At 38.7% G+C, this 19,167-nt stretch overlaps 1 protein-coding gene across 1 annotated transcript in view; it reads right to left on the bottom strand.

Moving 5' to 3' along the window:
- Nucleotides 1–2,839: 2,839 nt before the first annotated feature.
- Nucleotides 2,840–19,167, bottom strand: part of grin2aa (glutamate receptor, ionotropic, N-methyl D-aspartate 2A, a) — a 175,721-nt gene continuing 159,393 nt past the window's right edge. Inside the window, exons 12-13 of the mRNA XM_068003756.1 lie at nucleotides 18,030–18,268; nucleotides 2,840–6,269 (exon numbers count right to left, since the gene is read on the bottom strand). Of these exons, the coding sequence (XP_067859857.1) occupies nucleotides 4,467–6,269; nucleotides 18,030–18,268 (2,042 nt within the window). The 3' untranslated portion in view covers nucleotides 2,840–4,466. The remainder of the gene's footprint in view (nucleotides 6,270–18,029; nucleotides 18,269–19,167) is intronic.

Below are 19,167 nucleotides of genomic sequence, written 5' to 3'. Positions count from 1 at the left end.
AAAATAAGGGAAATTATAATAAAGGCAATTAATATTCTTCTTCTAAATATATAATGCAGTATTTTGTTGTAACTTCTCTATAAAATAGAGGTAAAGGTCCAGTATTAATGGGCATGGATAGGGATGAGAAACTACTAATTGCTTTGTGCAGTTGAAATGTACAATGTCTTGTTACATTAATAACTGCACTAATTACCATAGTCTCAGCTTTGTTTAATCAGTTATGTAAACGGTAGTTTATATTTTCACTAACTATTTTTCACATTCATTACTATAATACAGAAGCTCATTACAATTTACAGCTGAAATATCACTGGTGTCTTTAATTATATAAAAAAAAGTGTTCAGACAATGATAAAATAATCAAGAATTTGAAAGGTCTTTCCTTACTTTAGCACAATAATTAATTTACACTCACGTTGTGGCAGAAGGCTAAACTGTTTTTTAGTAATCTGGCAACTGTTCAAGATATTGTTAAGTAATGTAAGTAGTTTGTTCTGCACTAGGTTATTCGATAACAAAAGAATATCATTAAAAAGCAGAGTATTTATAAAAACCAGCAGTTACAAAAGGAAACTGAATGATTTCATTATCATTAGTTTGCTTAGGGACTGAGAAAATAAATAGTTGGCTTCAGAGAGTTCATATGGTGAAACGATACTCAGTGAGGATAGAGTATAAATTATTTTAGTAAGCTACTATAAATGGGACGGTTTTGATGGGAATGTCAAGTAATTAGTGATTGTAAAATTAGGCTCTTCCTTAGATAACAGGTTAAAAGTGACATAATTCCTGAACAATTGGAAGTGACCTATTCATGCACAAGACATTATCAAATGCTACTATATATATGCTGTAGATGCTGGTAGCCTGCATGTTAAAAAGTCTGGCGTGCTACAGGTTCTAGTACAGGTTCCGTTTGCTGGAAAGATCCCCTGTCAGGACGGAGGAAGTTGTTGAGTTTTAATGGAGCTTACTATTTCGTTTTTCTACAGAAATTATATTATTGCTTGAAATTATATTGGCCCAGAAATTGCTCCGAGTGGCGAACAAACGGTGCTCGCTGCTCCATAGATTTATTCTCACCCACAAACTTACCACGGTCTTTACTGTGTGAAGTTCCTCTAATTCAAAGCCGAAAAGAGGCCAGCGGAGTTAGGACCATGCGAGCAACGAGAGGATCGCTCTCTCCCCTCAACCAATCAGATTGCAGCATTTTTGACAAGCCCCGAACAATCAGTGGGTCAAAACCAGGAAGTGAAAGGTAAAAAATTTAAAAACTTGTAAAAACAAACAGTCAGAGACAGTGAAATAAAGAGAGGGTAAGAAATATCAAATTAAAAGATAGAGATAAAAGAAACAGAAAAAGTAAAAAATTAATTTTTTTTTTTTTAAATGTCTAAAAACTCTTAAAATCACAACTAATGAGACTCCACTTTTTTTTCATTTAATTTTCAGTGCCAGAGAGGTTGTTTGGCAGTCATTAAGACTTACCACGCTATTAAATCTTAATTTAGAGCTGATATTTTTGAGCGTACCTTTTTGATATTATTTAGTTTCCAGCTGGGCAGGAGAGCAAGTTGGCGCTGGTCCATTGATTCCAGTGACTCCAGCCATTGAGGTCCCTTTAACGTGGGTCTGTCATATTGCCGGCGAACCAGGAAGAGCAAGTTCCAGATTTCTATGTTTAGTTGCGCATGTGCGGACACCGGAACTTGCTTTTCGATTTCGCCACTAATAATGATGAGCGCTGTTGAGCTCACCGTTATTTTAGTAGCAATTTCTGGGCCATTATGTTCTGAGTGGAAAGTAATATTGTATTAAGAAACATGGAAGCAGTGTTGGAAATGTATTCTATCACCTCCTTTTCATCATTCTGCTGACACTTTACAGATCTGGTGCAAGAGAAGAATGTACTGGTGTCAAGTATAAATCTCCAGCGGAGCTTTAGAATTCCTACCAAAGCATTAATGTACAATCTTTCAGTGTAAATATTAACATGACAATTTTATTTTTTCTCCATTATCTTGTTATTTAATGTGTTTGAGGGTTTCATAGATGCACGGAATGAAAGTTTTGGAAATGGTGCATTCTATTTTTGTGATACTGCAAGCAATGAGGCTCTAGGCATGGCATAGGTCAGATGCAATGATCGGCTCCCTTATGTTGCTTGGACAATGTAGCCCTGGCCTCCAATCACTTGCAGGGGGAGACTGCATTCATTGAACCGTGAATTTCTCAGAACTGACCATTCAATGTGACGCCATAACTTTACCACTAAACGGCAGTGACTAAGAATATTCTTTGGTCACAGTCATTAAAACTACAATACAAAGTTGGGATTAACATTGATAAAACTCTGTAGTAATCACTGAGATTGGCACATTCCTACTGGTGATGTCTAAGGAAGTGTAGAATGTTATTGAATCCTTTATCTGATTTGATTTTTTTCTGTGCCAGCTTCAAGGATTCTTAGTGTATTCGTTAGCAGGTTCATTTTGCTTTTAAGCTGAGATTTTCATCCTCAATAAATTTGACTAATATTTCATGGGTTTGCTGGCAGATTGGAAATGGATTCCCTGATATCCTGTGATAAAACAATATTTGTATAATGGGCAAGGCTGATCAATTAGGCTGCCGTGTCCCTGTATTTATCACACGTATAAGCAACACACACACAATATTTGTGATGGACATTTTAAAGGAGTGTCCTTTTGGCTACAATTAGATATGGACTAGAGTAAAACATGGCCTTTCAGAATTAAATAGGGGCCAACTGTATAATAATGTTCTGAAATGTTAGTTTACTATATATTGATAACCTCATCTCTTCATTATTTGGATGGTGTATCTGAGAAAACCTTAGAGGACACAGCACTGAACCGATGGTTGTGTGACGTCATTCACATGATATTGTGAAAAAAAAAGGATACATCATTAAAAAAAGATACTTTTAAGCCTTAAATGGATATATTCAATGGACAAATAATTTTTATAATTTAAGCATATCACTGGTACTTGAAGTCATAAGTTCCAGCCCTTTCAACATACAAATTGCCCATAATGTGCTAGTAGTTATGGAGGTTCTTATCCAAAGCTGTGGGCATGTTTTAATTATCAAGCAGCAAAATTCAGCACTGGTAGAAATCTAGAGTTAACTGAAGATACTTACGTATACTAGTTTTAATAATTATATTCCTTTTCTATAATGGTGACATTCTAATGTTCGTTGCCAGATTACAGGCATTTTCTATATCCCTGTTTCCATATTCAAAATAATCAGTTCAAGCTTACATGATAAATATATAATACAATGAGAATATACTGCAAAGAGATGGACTATCAAACCTTTTCACAATTCATGTGTGGATGTCTATCAAATCTGGGGAGAGTTAAACAATTCAGTTGAAGTGAATCCCCAAGCTAACAGCTTATATATTACATTTTACAACTACTGGGATTTATTAAAAATCTATAATGTTCAGAAGCTCAAAATCCCTGAACTTTCATGCCATGCATTTTATTAGCAAATTTCTGTTGCTCCCCAGCGGTTAATCCATTGGTTTCTACATCGGACTGCTGGTCTACAATGTCATCAGGTAAATAAACTTGTGTAAGCAATAAAGGCTGGGACAAATTATCAGATGGGATAATAGAGAACGTGGCTCAAAATATTTCAAGTAGCACTTTCTCCTGAAGGAATAATATGCTGATATTTATGGTGTGGGAATATTATGTTAAAATCAGTGCTGTAGTCCTCACTGTACCCTATCCTACTGATGTTCTCACCAGGTCAGTGCCCCAAGGATTAGTTCAAACAATTGAGGGGTCGACTGTACAGCATGAACTATGCAGTCAGGATTTTGATTTATTTTCTAAAGAAAAACATTATGGCTTTAGTAGGGGCTCCATTTGTTTTCAGAATTTATAAAGTATGCCATTAGCTGCTTAGCTCAGGGTTTCACTTTGGAAAACAGTTGACTTAAAAAATATCAGCAGATACAGAATTGGAGTACACATAATAGCATAGTTGCCAACTCCCTACATTTACACAGTAATATTGAGTTTGTCATCTATTTCTTGCTTACTTTACATAACCAGAATTCTCCTAAGATTCTGTGACCTGCCTAGTGTAGTCTATTATAGATTAATGCACTGAAAAAGGGCGACATAAATTCCACTAGGTCATTTTATGCAGTCTTCATTTGCAGCAAAGCTAACCAGTTGGTATGATCATCAACATGTATCTCTTTTCTGTTGCTCCTTTGCCATCAGATAGTAGGAAAGGCCAGTCAGCCCTATCTAACAGAAAATAGGAGAAAGAAGACAATGTTAGCAACGACTATCTGGCAAAGCTGCCCCTTAATGTCTCCTAAGTTCCTATTTCAGAATGTTGGCAACTATGTACATCACTAGCTACAGCAAATGAATGGCATTAATGTAGAATTAGACAAACAAATGATGAGTCAAACATCTGATTCAATACTAGGCATTTTTTTGTACACACGTCTATTGCTGGAAGAATTCAAAACCCTGGGAGCACAGTAAATACTATTCCTGCTTGATACATAAGGCATAATATGTTCTGAAATGTACACTTCATTAGGGACTCGTCCATCTCTGGAGCAGTATGATGTTGTCGACTTAATAGATGATCTAAAGTGATTATCGTTGCGTGCCTTTGATGCAGCAGATTGTTTATATATGTCAGAAGAACTTCGACCGTGGACCAAATGCTGATCTTCACGAAAGGAATGCCAGAATGGATTTTCGGAGACGTGATCTGGATACAATGACTTACTCCGCTTGCTTTCTTCCAGATTGTGGTCAAAAACGGAAACCTTGGTGCTAAAGAGTTTGTCTGGTTTAATATTGAATACATGTGCATAAGGGTCATCCTGAAATCTGTCCTTTTCTTTCAGGCTCACACTTCGGGCAGGTCTTCCGAGATCCACTTCCTTAGGCTTTTCAAGGATATTGTCAAACGAATGCTGTCTGCTAATCCTCAGCCTGTTCACTTTTTGCATGTTAGAAGCTTCAGAAGAGGCCCAGTGATGGGAAAAGGATTCTTCAGGGCGCATGGGGCTTACTGGCTCTTGTAGCATGTGATCTTCACTAATATCATACAAGTTTGCTGTGTGCACACAAGCATCACATCTGTTGTACGGAGACCTGACCGAATAGTGCGCAGTGTAGTTAGGCAGCTTGGAAAGGCAACTTCTGCAGTGCGCAATGGGCTGCTTGTACCTATCATTGAATTCTACGGGGGAAATATTTTTCTCCTTCAAGCTGTAGTGCTTATTATACAGGCTGTATTTATTTTCAGCATTGGTAAGGCTGTCCTCATTATGCTGAGGAGTCCTGTTTAGGTGCAGAACTGCTTCCTGTTTCCTGTAATTCTCATTCTGATCATGATACGCTGGAGGGAAGTCCAGATCTTCTGGAATCACTACATTTTCTCTGTAATGATGCTGATCTGCATGATAATTGGACTCCCTCTCAGAATCAATCGTGTAGACTTTGTCACGATGGAGTTGCTGTCTCTCCTTTGCTTTAAGATAAGAGAGCTCTATTTCACTGCAGTCTCGAGGATACTTGGCCATCATGGATTTCTTTTTGAAAGTTTCTTTATGTTTATGATGTTTCTGATTGTTATCAGGGTCCTTGTAGGAAGTAGTACGGCTTGAACAATCTGACATGTCTGAATGGGCAACTTCTTCTGGGAGGTACCTCTGATTTTTAACAGGTTGCTTGGGTTCTACATTGACACTTTCTACTACTGATCCCTGATTCTGCCGCAAAGTTTCTACAGATTTTTTCCACAACTGCCTAGGCCTGGAGTTAAGTTTAGGAGTATCTGAACTAACTGCTACCTCCACAGTGTTGGGATTTGCTTCGTTCAGAGTCAATGGATGCTGCCCTTGGAGTATATAATTGTTGCGGTTATCTTTTTGGCGGTTGACATTAAATGTCAACACTTCACTGGTATTGTCATTGAACCCCGTCTCCTTGGGTTGATAGGGCCTGTTATCAGAGTACAAGAAATTTCCCTTTTGATCAACCACATCAAGCAGTAAAGACCCTCTTTGAATGAAATTGGAAGTTCTTTTAGGGGAGTTTGCTCTTGAAGCATTAAGATTTGATATATTGGCCATTGTTTTTGCTGTATTAAACAGCCTCAGAATATTTGTTTGAGGACTGTTTAAATCCAGGTGGGGTGATTTCTTCTTTTCCTCATTGGGCACACCATGTATACAGCTCCATATTCCCTGCAAAACAAAAAGTAAGGAAGAATTAGCACAAGCTGCATTGACACATGCCATTATGGGGCTGTCGTGCAATACTTTGAACTACATATTCTCAAAGAGTTCACAGTGTGTAACCAACAAGGCTAAAGCCAAGTAATCTAATGACCATTTTTATAGACTTGAAAAATACATGTCAACTGTCTTACAATATTTTGCAGTTATAAACTGTGAAAACACATAAATGATTATGCCTCTCTTAAATATGTATATTTGAATCAGGATCAAAATTCAAACCAACAATAATATTTGGAGGTAAACTGCTTGCTATTTTTTAAAAATTATCAAACGCTCTTTTTCCTTGAGATGTCACTTGAAATGCGAATGGATCAGTTATTCTTCAGACTGAATGTTTCTCCACTAGAGGGAGTAAGGGAATTACATAGAATTTACAGCACAGAAACAGGCCATTCAGCCCAATGGTGGTGTTTATGCTCCACATAAGCCAAGTTTAAATATCTTCAATTCCTAACTCTGAGGTCATGACTTGGATATGGTCTTTTGACACTTGTCTATCACAACCAAAAGGTCTTTTACCAGTTCTTAGTTGGATTCCTGCAGGAACTGAAATATATCCTAGCACCAGAATCATCTTCAGATGAAGAAAAATGACATTGCAAGTCCATCCTGAAGTAAGTATAACATTTGTTTGTCAAGGATGAAAAAAGCTATGACATCAAATTGATGAAGAAATCCATGGTTTAATTGCTTAAGCTTAAATTAAAAGAGCAAGTGTGAAGTTGAGAACCCATGAGTGGGAAATGAGGAAGATTTATATTTTCCTTGGTGATACCACCATTTATAATTATCATAACCTGAGTGGCTTAAAGTTTTCCTCAACTGCTGCACCAGGATAGTTTAACTTGACTGAGTTGCCTTGGCGATGTCATACAAGTAGTGGGATGGGATGCTATCTAAACAAATAGTTGATGAGTCTGAGAACATTTGGATAAGACATGGTCAGCCACTTGGAGCAAAGTATTATTATACTTGGCTTATTTCAATTTAGTATCTACCTGTCTTTTAGCTCTATTGTAACTACTGACAACACCACAAACCTGTAGTAGATCATAGCACTGTTTCTGAAAAACCTGAAGAAATAAAAGGCTTAAAAATACTGGGGTAAATACTGCAATAACAATCTTTAAGATATGAATAGAGAATAATAGGTATCTTGGCATTATTAAAAGGCAGTCACCTCACCAAGACATACAGGTGGCATCATAAGCATCAAGAGGAAAGCCTCAGCATTCTGTGACTATCATCTGATCCCAAATCTGAGATTACAGTCTTGAAATCATTCTAGGGTATCCATTACTTCAATTTGTTTTATTTAATTTTGGGTCACTGCTATTTTTTTTTGCTGCCAATTGGAGCTGCCGCGGTAGATACAGAATTAATATGCTCCAAGGTGCTGATGCACAATGCCATTCATGTTGCAGGATTAACAGATGTGTAATCACTGCAATTTTACAAGTGATAATCAACAGTTAGGTGCTGAATAGTAGAGTCAGCATGAATCATAGAAAATACATGTGTCGTCCTAGATAGTTAGCACGATTGGTAGGCTTGACATTTAGTCATGTTTTTCTATTATCATGCATATTCTTGCTTTTCTTATCTGATAGACAATGTACATCCATTATTGTTCAAGTCTAACAAGAAAGTTCCAGTACTGAATAGTGAAAAGTCAGCATTAAGTGTGCTAACTAACTTTATAACTACAGCATAAATGATGTCCCTATGGAGCTAAGAAATAACATAATGCAAAATAAAGACCAGGTTACACATTGGAATATACATTGGTCATACCAGTATAAATACCTTTGAGAAGTATTATTGTTGCCGAGAGGGTACAATGGTAAATAATAAAGTTGATTTGAGTATCAGGAATCTAAGTTATGAGGAGCTATCGAGGAAGTTGGATTTGCTTTCTGTTAAAAAACCAGAAGACTTTGGGTTGACCCAACTGAAGTTTTCAAGTTTATGAAAGAAGAAAACTGATCCACGTAACTTGTTGACTGTGGCAAATGCTTCAAATAGCAGGGGATGCAAAAATTAGGAAATCAGGAACAAGGAGAGTTTGACAGAACATTTTCACCCAAACAGTAATAGAATTGTGGAATTTCAGAAAACCAATAAAGTGGACAGCAAAAATAGATTCAAAATGCACTTATGGAGATAAAAGCGATTGAGCGATGTAGTGAAAAGACAGGTTATTATATGGAAAAGGGACAACTTGTTGAACCCAATCGCCTTTTCCTGTTCCTAAAAATTCTTGTGTTCTTATCTTTTATGACTTATTAGGCTCCTGTGAAGTGCCTTGGGATGTTTTACTGCGTTAAATTTGCTATATAAATGCAAGTTATTGTTAAGGGTAAATTTTTGTCTTCATGCATGGGCAGCAGTCTGGCGGGGTGGATCAGCTCTGCTAGATTACTACCCATGCAGAAAAGACAAGAATTTAGTCCATAATGTTTCATTGTCATATGCATCTCTTGCTTTGCGACATCCTGAGGTCGTGAAAGGTGCTATATAAATGCAAGACTTTCTTTCTCTCCAATATAGAACAGCTCAACTAAGTTTTGGAAGAAATCCTAACTGAAATAGACTATTAATATATGCAGCACAGTTTCCATTCTCATCCATCCTCCTTTTAATGACTGCTAATGAAATGAAACTTCCTTGGAGAGGATTCAGCATAAAATCCATGCATAAATATCTGAAATAATGACCACATTCACTTTTCTTAATAACTTTGCTATCTACTCTGTCAGGATAAATGCAGACTAGACAAATAATTAGTTGATTAAACTTAAGTGCAATGAGAAGATCAATGGAAACTGATGATTCTGTATCAGTGATGTAACATCTTTCTACATTATACTTTGCCAAATGCAATATAGTTAATTGTCTTCCTTCTTCCATGAATCATTGACTCTTTCACTGGTATTGCAAAGGTTAGAGTTCTGTCCTCACTTGCACTGCTGGTATCAATTTTTTGACCTTCAAACTCCACGGAACATGCACAAACTATACACTGAAAAAGAAACCAAAAATAAAAATAAAAGATGAATGTGAATCCCAATCGTACATTCCCCAGGCTCTTCTGGCTGTAGCTCACTCTAGGTTTCCAGTTTTCTATCACTTCATAAAGGTTTTGCAGTACTGCCATGCTCAGCAAATCCTATGGTACCACTTTTTCATAAACTGCAGCATCCCATAAATACCGCATTTTAAAAATTAAACAGCTGAAAAGTGCTTAACCTTTAAAGCTTTTATCCTAAAAGGCTGTTTCTATACAGTTAACATTTAAAGCATGAAAATGACTTTTGAATGTATTACATTTTAACTGAGCTGATGACTTGGACAGTTCCTTTGAAAATATCCCAAAATAGCAAAATATTTTAAATATTCTTTTCTTTTATATATATACATATATATATATATATATATATACACTGTAAATTTAGGGTCTGTTCAGCTGTTGATTAAATCTATGCAACGCTAAATGATTGGTCATCTTTCTCCAGTCCATGACAGCAAGTTTTCCTTTTACGGAGTAACAGTTACCTTGCAGGTAAGAATGTTCAGAATACTAAACAGTACAAACAGTGTGAGGGCAGTTTTCAGTCCTAGGCTTTGCAATCAATCCCAAATACATTTTATGATCCTGGGATCTTTTAATTCAATCTTGCAGATCCCACATTAGGATTGGGTATACTAAAGAATTCACCAAAGGATTCAACAAAGAGGAATTTATATGTTTACATAGCCGGAGTGCTGGCAAGCTGCCAGCGTGATATGTGCTATCCAAAGGCACCTCGCTGATTAGGAGGGTGGGAAATCTGGTGGTGTGGCTAAATTCGAAGGGACTATAGCAATAAATGTAACGGGAGGGGTGAAAAGAAGCATAAGCTTAGAGCAACAGGCAAAATTTTTGCAGCACTTATGGCAGCATGGACTGTGGAATACTTTAAGCCTCAAAACCCATAAGCAACTGTCATAAAAGACATGCCAAATCTGTATCCAGCTTTCCCTGATGGCAGCTGAGGATCCCTTTAATGGAAGCTCAAAATGGCCACCTCCTGACTTGTACCAGCCCACGTTTGGCGGTCGTGAGCAGGAACTGAGAGTAATCTTGCAGGCGAAGACAAAAATGCTGTGTTGCCGGGGGGGGGGGCTGGGGCTATGTCATTTGATCCTCATTAGCATTTATTCCGGAGGCTCCCACCTGTTTCCAGTGGAAGCTTTGACCGCCTGGATCAAGATCCGCCTGAAAAATGGCACAGATAGGAACTTGGTGGTGAGTCTTTTCATGCGCTATTTTGGTCCTGCTACTGCCCCATTTTTAAGTGCAAAAGGGGCAGTAAGAACACGAAACTCGTCTCTTTGTACACCTCTATAAGGTCACCTCCTTTCAAAGCTAAAGAGATCCAGTTTCCTCCATCATAATTAACATATTTGTGACTTTTACTTGTCCTTTCATTCTAACAAAAATTCTCCACACCAGAACACCAACTTTTGTTTTTTTTTTGGGGGGGGGGGGTGCGGGGGGTTGGGGGCAGGGAGAGATGCTGACGGACTTGCTGTATGTTTCCAGTACTTTCTACTTTTATTTCAGATTTCCAACATTCACAGTTTTTCTTGTTATTCCTTTTTAAGCGAGGAGTCTATAACAGGCCATTGGCCAACATTTCAGTGAAATAAATTAAACAATTCTGCCTATGACCCAACAGCAGGAGTGATGTCAGCAATCCACTGTAGGAGCTGTGGTTTATACTGTCCATTGCAATAAAAATTGCTGCTCATTAAGAACAAACGAGAAGCACTCCATTCACATCAAGAACTGCAGAAAATGATTGTCTAAGACTTTTAATTAACTCTCTGTAAAGTATTATCAGGCGTCAAAGCTATATGAATATATGGGATTTTATTCTAGTTGCTTTTTATTCCTCAGACTTTTTTGACTGGCTATGTGTTATGCACTTAGAAAAATGATGTGGAGAAAGCTAGCCGACATACCAGATCAGTGCTCTGATCCTTTCTCCCAGTGGTTCAATGATGATATATTTATCAAATAGTATCAATGCTGCTAGCTGCTAATTTATTGGGATTATTATGTTAAAGATTATCTTATTTGCTTGGAACTTCATGTCATCTGTACTTGCAATAAAAGTTGCAGAATTTATGTTTTCAAACATTTGAGACAAATTTGAGACTTTTGAAAAGCTGGGACAAAAGTTAAGAGCTATCATATTTGTACAGTCTGAAACAGTTATCTCCATTAAACATATTCTTTTAAAAATAGCAAACATTCCTCATTACGAAGATTTTCTCCTATTCTTTAGGATATCTAACCATCTAGAGGCTGATTTATTTCCTTTGTTCTGAATTTGAAAATCATTACGGAGAATATAATTCTTATATAAAACACAAGTCTTAAAGAAAGAAAGATTTGCGTTTATATAAGCACCTTTCACGTCCTCAGGACGTCCCAAAGCACTTTACAGCCCATGAGGTACTTTTGTAATGTAGTCACTGTTGTAATGTAGGATTCTTGGGATGCAAACACATACTAAATGAAGACATTGTTTTCTGAGAACCCCAATTTAATATTCATTTTTTGTCAGCTAAGCTTCAAAATAAAATAAATTGGTACTTTTGGTATTCATTTTTGTTCCCTAATCTAACTGCAATTGTCCCTCATTGCAATGTTCTCTAATTTACTGAAGCCACAACATTCATTGTGTGCATCACATTCAGTAACAGAGAAACCATAAGTTATTGTGTGGCGGGCCTCACATTGTACGTGCATTTTGTATTGCTCTCAAAGGTAATGTTGGAGGTGATCTTCTGTACTAACAGATAATTAAACTGTAAGAAACAGATACTTCAGATTGAAGTCATTTCTTTCCATTGTGCCATTACAAAAAGCAAAAAAAATGTATTTGTGTGGAAATTATCATCCTTTTCTTTATTTTCTTCAGAATGTTTCATTCATTCTCCTATTCTGGGACAAACAATGTACTCTTCCAGTACTGGCATTTGTAGCCCAACTCTGCACTAAATCGCTGTGAAGGGGAATTTGATCCATTACATTGCTATGCTGCTCTTAAGAATCTGCACCCACATAAATAGTTATAACGAGACCACAACTGTGATTTAATTTTTTTTTTAAAGTTTTGAATATTAACAAAGTAAGGGGAAGGGGAACAAAGGAGATGTGGATTTGAGCTGTCTATACTCCTGTATACGTGAACACTTATTTTAGAGAATATTAAATCTGTTTATAGCTAGAAACAAAGATTGTGAGCATTTCCCTTGAAGAACCGAGCATCCCATCATTAGTCCATCGCTATGGGCCAAGACTGATAGTGGATAAAACCTCATTCTATATTTTACTTGAAAGCAAACTACTTTTTTCCGTGCAATAATATTATTAATCTTTGAGAGTATCCTTCACACCTCAGATGTTATGCCTCAGATCGTCATGCTTTAAAGGGTCAAAAGGATATAAAAAAAAGTAGAAAGAAAGGTAGTTATTGCATGCTAAGTTCCTGCCAAGTCCTTTGTTTCATGCTGGTTTCTTTTGACCTGGAGCTGGAAATTTTTTAGCCCCTTCCCTTGTCAACAACAGCTAAACTCCAATTGACCTCAGGACTATGCTTATTTGCAGCAATTAGGTCCGTAGCCTTAAAGAGACAGGTCAGATAAACACAGCCCCACCCCTGTGGAAAAAAGTGTGCTGACCATCATGGGCAGGGGGAGATTCACGGCCATGGTGAGTGGCAATGGAGGAGATGTCGGCCAGGGTTTCTTCACACTTTATCCTCTTTTTCCCTTCTTACTTCTATCTCTCCCTACACATCTGCATGGCAAACTGCAGATACTTTCACCAGCCACTTCACTTTCTGTTCTCCCTTCAAACTAAAACCTAACCCTTGTTTCATTTCAGGTGCTGAAAATGTAGCCATTTCAGGAAGAGGAGAACAGCCTTCCTGAAGATGCACCGTCACTCGATCTGTCCCTAGCAAGCAACAGCTCAGAGACTGGCTCCACACGTATTTTAGAGGCTAGTCTAGAAGACAGGTCTTCATGTGGTGAATCACTGGCCACAAATACACAGGAGCTAGGGCAGGGGGATTGGTCGCCACAAGTGCCAGCTCACCAGGACTTAAATGCTGACTTCAAGGTCTCAGGCTTCTGAAAAAGGGTGATGGGCGCGCACCAGGAAATGTTAGGTGCACTGGGCAGTCTGCCAGTAAGCTTGAGTGCAATGGCTCAGAACATGGAGGAATCCAGCTCCAACTTGTGTCGGGGCTTGAGCAGAGCATGGAGACCATTCTGTCCATCGTGGAGTGAGTGGTCAGCTCCATGAACATGACAATGACACCCACCATGATGGAGCCTCTGCAGACAGCTCTGACAGCTTCCATGACAGCTCACACTGCTGTCATGGAAGCTCAGATGGCTGCCATCTTGGGTCTAGAGGCCAGTTTGACAGAGGCTTCCAACGCATCACATTACTCCTTCACTTTGCTCTTGTGCTGAGGCACAGTCCCAGGAGAGTGGCCTTGGCTCCATGGGAGAGGCACCTGCTGTCCTCACACTGGACAACAGCATGCCTACTCTCTCGCCACATACTCTGCCAATGCTCTTGTTAATGCCACACAGCCAGCTCATGCCAAGATGCTGCAATCTGCAGCTGAGCCTTCAAGAGCCAGAACTGCTTGAGGTCACCCAACACGACCATCTGAAGTGTCCTCAATGAAAGCTCAACAGCTTTCCATCTCCAAAACTGGAGCCACTTGGAAAACACCTCGTAGGCACACTAGGAAAGGTAAACGAGCACACAAGATAGGCACTAAAGGGTTGCACAAGGGTGATTCTTATGTATTCCTGTTAAATATTATACACAGATGGAATTGAGTTGTTGGATAATTTTTTTTTCTGTATTTGATGTTGGTGTTATTACTTGTAGTGAAGTGAGGGCAAATCCCATAAGGCTGGACTGAAGGAAAGCAATCAGATGGTGGTAGTATTGGGGATGGGAGGGATGGTTCATGTGAAACGTTCTTGGATGAGCTGCTCTCCAAGAGCTCTGGCAGCTAGGGACTCTGGTGGTCGACGCGGCTCTCGTTTTTCCTCCTCTCCGTGCTGCTCTTCCTCCTCCTCTTCTTTTTCCTCCACCTGCCCTTCTTGCTGCCCAGGTGGTGGTAAGGATTGGTCACTCATTATTATGCAGCATGCAGCAGACAACCACAAATCTAAATACATTCTCGGCTATACATACGAACGTATGAAAGTGAAGCCAGGAATAAACCTACTGGTCCACCCAGACTGTACCACACAGTTGTGATGCCTTATGCATTGGGCAGAGAGTATTTCGGGAGCAGAACATTGATGGAAACCCCACCTTGCCAGAAACCTACCCATTTTGCGTCTCAATCCAATTTACTGAGTGTGAGACCAATGGCGAAGGAAATGTCTGCCTGGGGGGGTCACTTCATTTAAATATTAATTTGAAGTCATGTCAGTTCTGCATGTTATTTCCTGCCATTCTGGTGTGCAAGACATCAGGTATACAGGGCACCAGGCGTACATCACACCTGTGTAAACCGGTGTCCAGGTTTACTAGGGGGCAATAATTATACCGGAGGTTATGGAAAGGACACAATAATATTAAGGTAAGCATATTTCAGCCATTTGTTTATCTTCATTTGTTTTTTTATTTTCCTGCTGGCACTTAGGTTCTTCTAAGCCTTTGTGCCAATTGTTGTAAATTATTTATTTTTTGCCACAGAGGATGGCCACACTTGCAACAACTTCATGCAGCACCACCTCCACTTCAGCATGTGGAGATGCTGGTGATGGACTGGGGTTGACAATTGTAAACAATTTTACAACACCAAGTTATGGTCCAATTTCAAATAAAATTGTTGGACTATAACTTGGTGTTGTAAAATTGTTTACAATTGTCCACTTCAGCAGCCATTAATCAAGGGCTCATGTGCTGTGCTGATCTGTCACTGGCCTTCAGACTCATGCCTGCACCTTGGATTTATTTTCCTTTAATTTTGTCTGACCCTGTCAGCCTTGGCAAAGTGTGCAAATGGGTTTGTGAGACTTTCCAAAGGTTTTCAGAATTTTTGTCACCCTATCGTGACACTCCCCTTTAATTGGCCCCATGCCTTTAAATTTCACTTCCACCCATTCTTATTCATTCCCATTAAAAGTGTGTTCCCTAGACCTAGACCCAAATTTGGACCTGAAGTTATACTAATGAGCTGACCCAGGAGTCTGTCTAAAATTGGCCAATAGCCATTCAGGTCTAAGCTACGCCAACTGAGGAAAATCTAGGCTGATATTCCAACTAATTTGTGCATCGGTAACATGGGAGAATCAGTTTAGGATTAGTACTAGCATCATGAAGGGGGAGGTAGAAAGAATGTTTTGCACACAGAAGAGTTATTATAATATGGGATGCATTATAAGCACGTAGGAATTGAAGCTCAGTCAATCACAACATTCAAGAGGGAGTTAAAAATAACTAAAGAAGCAAAATATTAAAAAGTATGAAGAAAGGGAACAAAAATAGGATTCAGTATGGAAATAGCACATATATAATGAGCTGAATGATTTTCTTTCGTGCTGAAATTTCTATAATTTGCTTAAATGACTATGATTCTCGGATTCTATGCTGGACTATGGTGAGAATGAATTGTGCAAACAATGCCACTTATTTTGTGTTCACTAACTCTCTTTATTTTGTCCTGGACATTTGTTATCTCTCTACAGTCTACCACATGTACATTCTGAAAAGTAGAGAGTGCTTTGCTATTAAGTCCCTTGAATGTTCACATTGCTCCTAACATTGTATGAATTGAGCAATAGATGCCTGCACCGTGGATTTTTTTTTCCTTTAAGGTCATCGACCTGAAATGTTAACTCTGTTTCTTTCTCCACAGATGCTGCCTGACTTGCTGAGTATTTCCAGCATTTTCTGTTTTTATGATAATAGATTTGGGGATAGTTGAATACTTGAAAATAATCCAGTTTTGGAGATGAGGGAGAAGGAATGTTTTAGTGAATTATTTTCACATGTTGCACCATTCCCTTATGGTTGTTCTGTACTCCTACAATGGCTGGGCACAATTCTCTAGCCAAGAGGGCAGCAGGTAACCTGTTCCCAGGTCTTTGCCAATGTTGTTCTTAACATGAAGGTGGGAGCCATGTGAGAGAAGCCCTTGGTGACTGATCCAGCAATTTTATCTTTCTTCTGTGTACCTCTGGTGCACTTAATGCCTTCCCAGCATCTGACAATACTGCTGAGATTGGGAACTCACCACAAGATGTGACGATGTATTGGATGATCAGAGCCGCCCAACCCATTCAATAGTGAGATGGAAATGTAAATTTTTGAACAACCTATTTTTCATGCAAGCATCCTTCACAGGATATGGCACATTATCCAAAGTAAAAAAAATGTTTGCAACTATTTGCTTAATTACTTCTTAATTACCTGACATTCAATTCTATGGATAAAATATACAGTGAAATATTTCAAATGTTTCTTCCTAATTCCCCAGTGTATTTCTCTCAATGTTTGTTTTCATTCTGGTTCTGTGCCTGAATCAACATTCCTCACAAGCACACTGACTTACCTGCCTTGTCACAACATTATTGTCAGTGGCTCATCGGCTAGGGTTTTCCACTTGTGCACTGGCCAAGCTGCAATTTTCCCCATTCATTTTGATGGACAGGGAAATAGTGGGTGGTGAGAGCAGAAGTGGAAAAGCCCTGGCCAATGCCTCAATCTATCAGACGCAGAATGATTTTCTCCGCTGCCACAATCAAGGAAACCCACATCCTCAAAGCTTCAGATTCTACTTGTGTTAACAGCATAAGGTGTGAAAATGCTGTAGTAACTAAAAATAGATGGCAGGAGGATCGGTAACAAGAGGACACAGATTTAAAATAATTGGCAAAAAAGCCACGGGGGAGATGAGCAGAACATTTTTTACTCAGTGAGTTGTTATGATCTGGAATGCACTGCCTGAAAAGGTGGTGGAAGCAGATTCAATAGTAACTTTCAAAAGGGAGTTGGATCTCTACTTAAAAAGGAAATATTTGCAGGGCTACAGGGAAAGAGTGGGGGAGTGGGACTAATTGGATAGCTCTTTCAGAGGGCCGGCACAGACACGATGGGTCGAATGGCCTCCTTCTGCGCTGGCTGATTCTATGATTCTAGATGTGTGCACTGAATGATGTGGTATAGGACTCTCCATTTATCCTGCCAATAATCATCATGGGCTGACTTATTGGGGGTCATTTTACCTTTCGGCTTCAATGAAGAGGAAAATCGGGTGGAGTGTACAATGGGTGGCTGATCCAATATCGCACATTTTACAGCATTGCCAAAAATTAAAATTACCCCCACTCTGTGTAAGCATTGGATTGCAAGTTACTTTACTTTTAGTCTGTCAGCAGAATGCCCCACCACTGAGTGCAACTTAATGGTGATATTTACAATGAACCATGGTAATTATGTTGCCCGTAAAATTATTAGATTATGCCCTACTTTTCCCAAAACTAGATACATTTTAAAGCGTCTTTACTTCTTGAAGTTAGGTTTCAAATACGCCAAGCAGTAAGAAGAAAGATATTTAAATAGTTCAGGCAGCAAAAAGAAGTAGGCAGGCTACATTTTTCTTTACTTACCCTGCTTACTGAGAAGAGTAGTCCTGGTTTTCCAGTACAGGTTCCCATGAAGCAGTGCCTCAGACTCCAGTAAAACCAATGCTCCCACACGAAGGTTATCAGGCTTAGTGTCATGGCGGCAGCCAGCATGTAAAACACACCTGCCATGTTGTCAACATCCAACTGGCTACTTATCACTTCATTCTTCTCATTGTGACAGATACCAGTCAGCCATAAACTCTCCAGCTCTTCCATTTCACCTGCAGGTGAATCACAGATTTGTCTAGATTCAGTATATGTATAAAGTTATCCACAGAATGGAGTAGATTTGAAAACCATCCAGTTATCTTCACCTCACAATGGGAGCAAAATATTTGCCTTGAATTTATGCTGGCAAATATTAGCCTGCGACACTTAACATATTTGCATAAAATTCCTTTATCCTACCATTTAACAGGGGCGTTAACCTGTTTAAAATAACTGGGTTAACATCTGCATTAAAATAGCACAAAGGAATTTCATAGGAGTGCGTTGAATGTTTGTACAGTAATATTCGCACAACGTTATTTCAAGGCCAACGACTTCTATTAGGTAAATGAAACACAGATAAATTAACAAAAATGTAGAGATTTTAGGCAGTTGTCACCAAATGATGCCACACTGGCTTAATACTGCTTGCAAACCATAATATCATCACAAGTACACAAAGGGGTGCCAGATTTGTGGTAAATATTACACTGGTAAAAGAATTACCAACAATAATTAACTGAATTATATGCTTTTAATATGGTTGCAACGTGTAATCCAAGACCTTTTGTGAGGTTTAGCTGACAGAAAACTCATTTGTTCCATGCTTTAATCAGCTGTCAGTTTGTCCAAGCAATTAGCTAGTGTATTAAACAGAGGTTATAAGGGAACATAGAAACAGGACTGGCCATTCAGCCCCTCGAGTCTGTTCCGCCATTCAATTAAATCATGGCTGATCTGTACCTGAACTCCATTTATCCGCCTTTGTTCCATATCCCTTGATACCCTTACCCACAAAAATCGATCGATCTCAGTCTTGAGATTTCTTTTAAATGCTTCAGGGATGTGGCAAACTAGATTTATTGTGAGTTTTAAAGCCATTCTGAGCTCATCAGGATTGTCTCTTAAGAAC

This window comes from Heptranchias perlo, chromosome 22, assembly GCF_035084215.1.
Source record: "Heptranchias perlo isolate sHepPer1 chromosome 22, sHepPer1.hap1, whole genome shotgun sequence".
Lineage (NCBI taxonomy): Eukaryota > Metazoa > Chordata > Chondrichthyes > Hexanchiformes > Hexanchidae > Heptranchias > Heptranchias perlo.
Note: the sequence above shows the minus strand (reverse complement) of the source record. Positions and strands in the feature narration are given on the sequence as shown.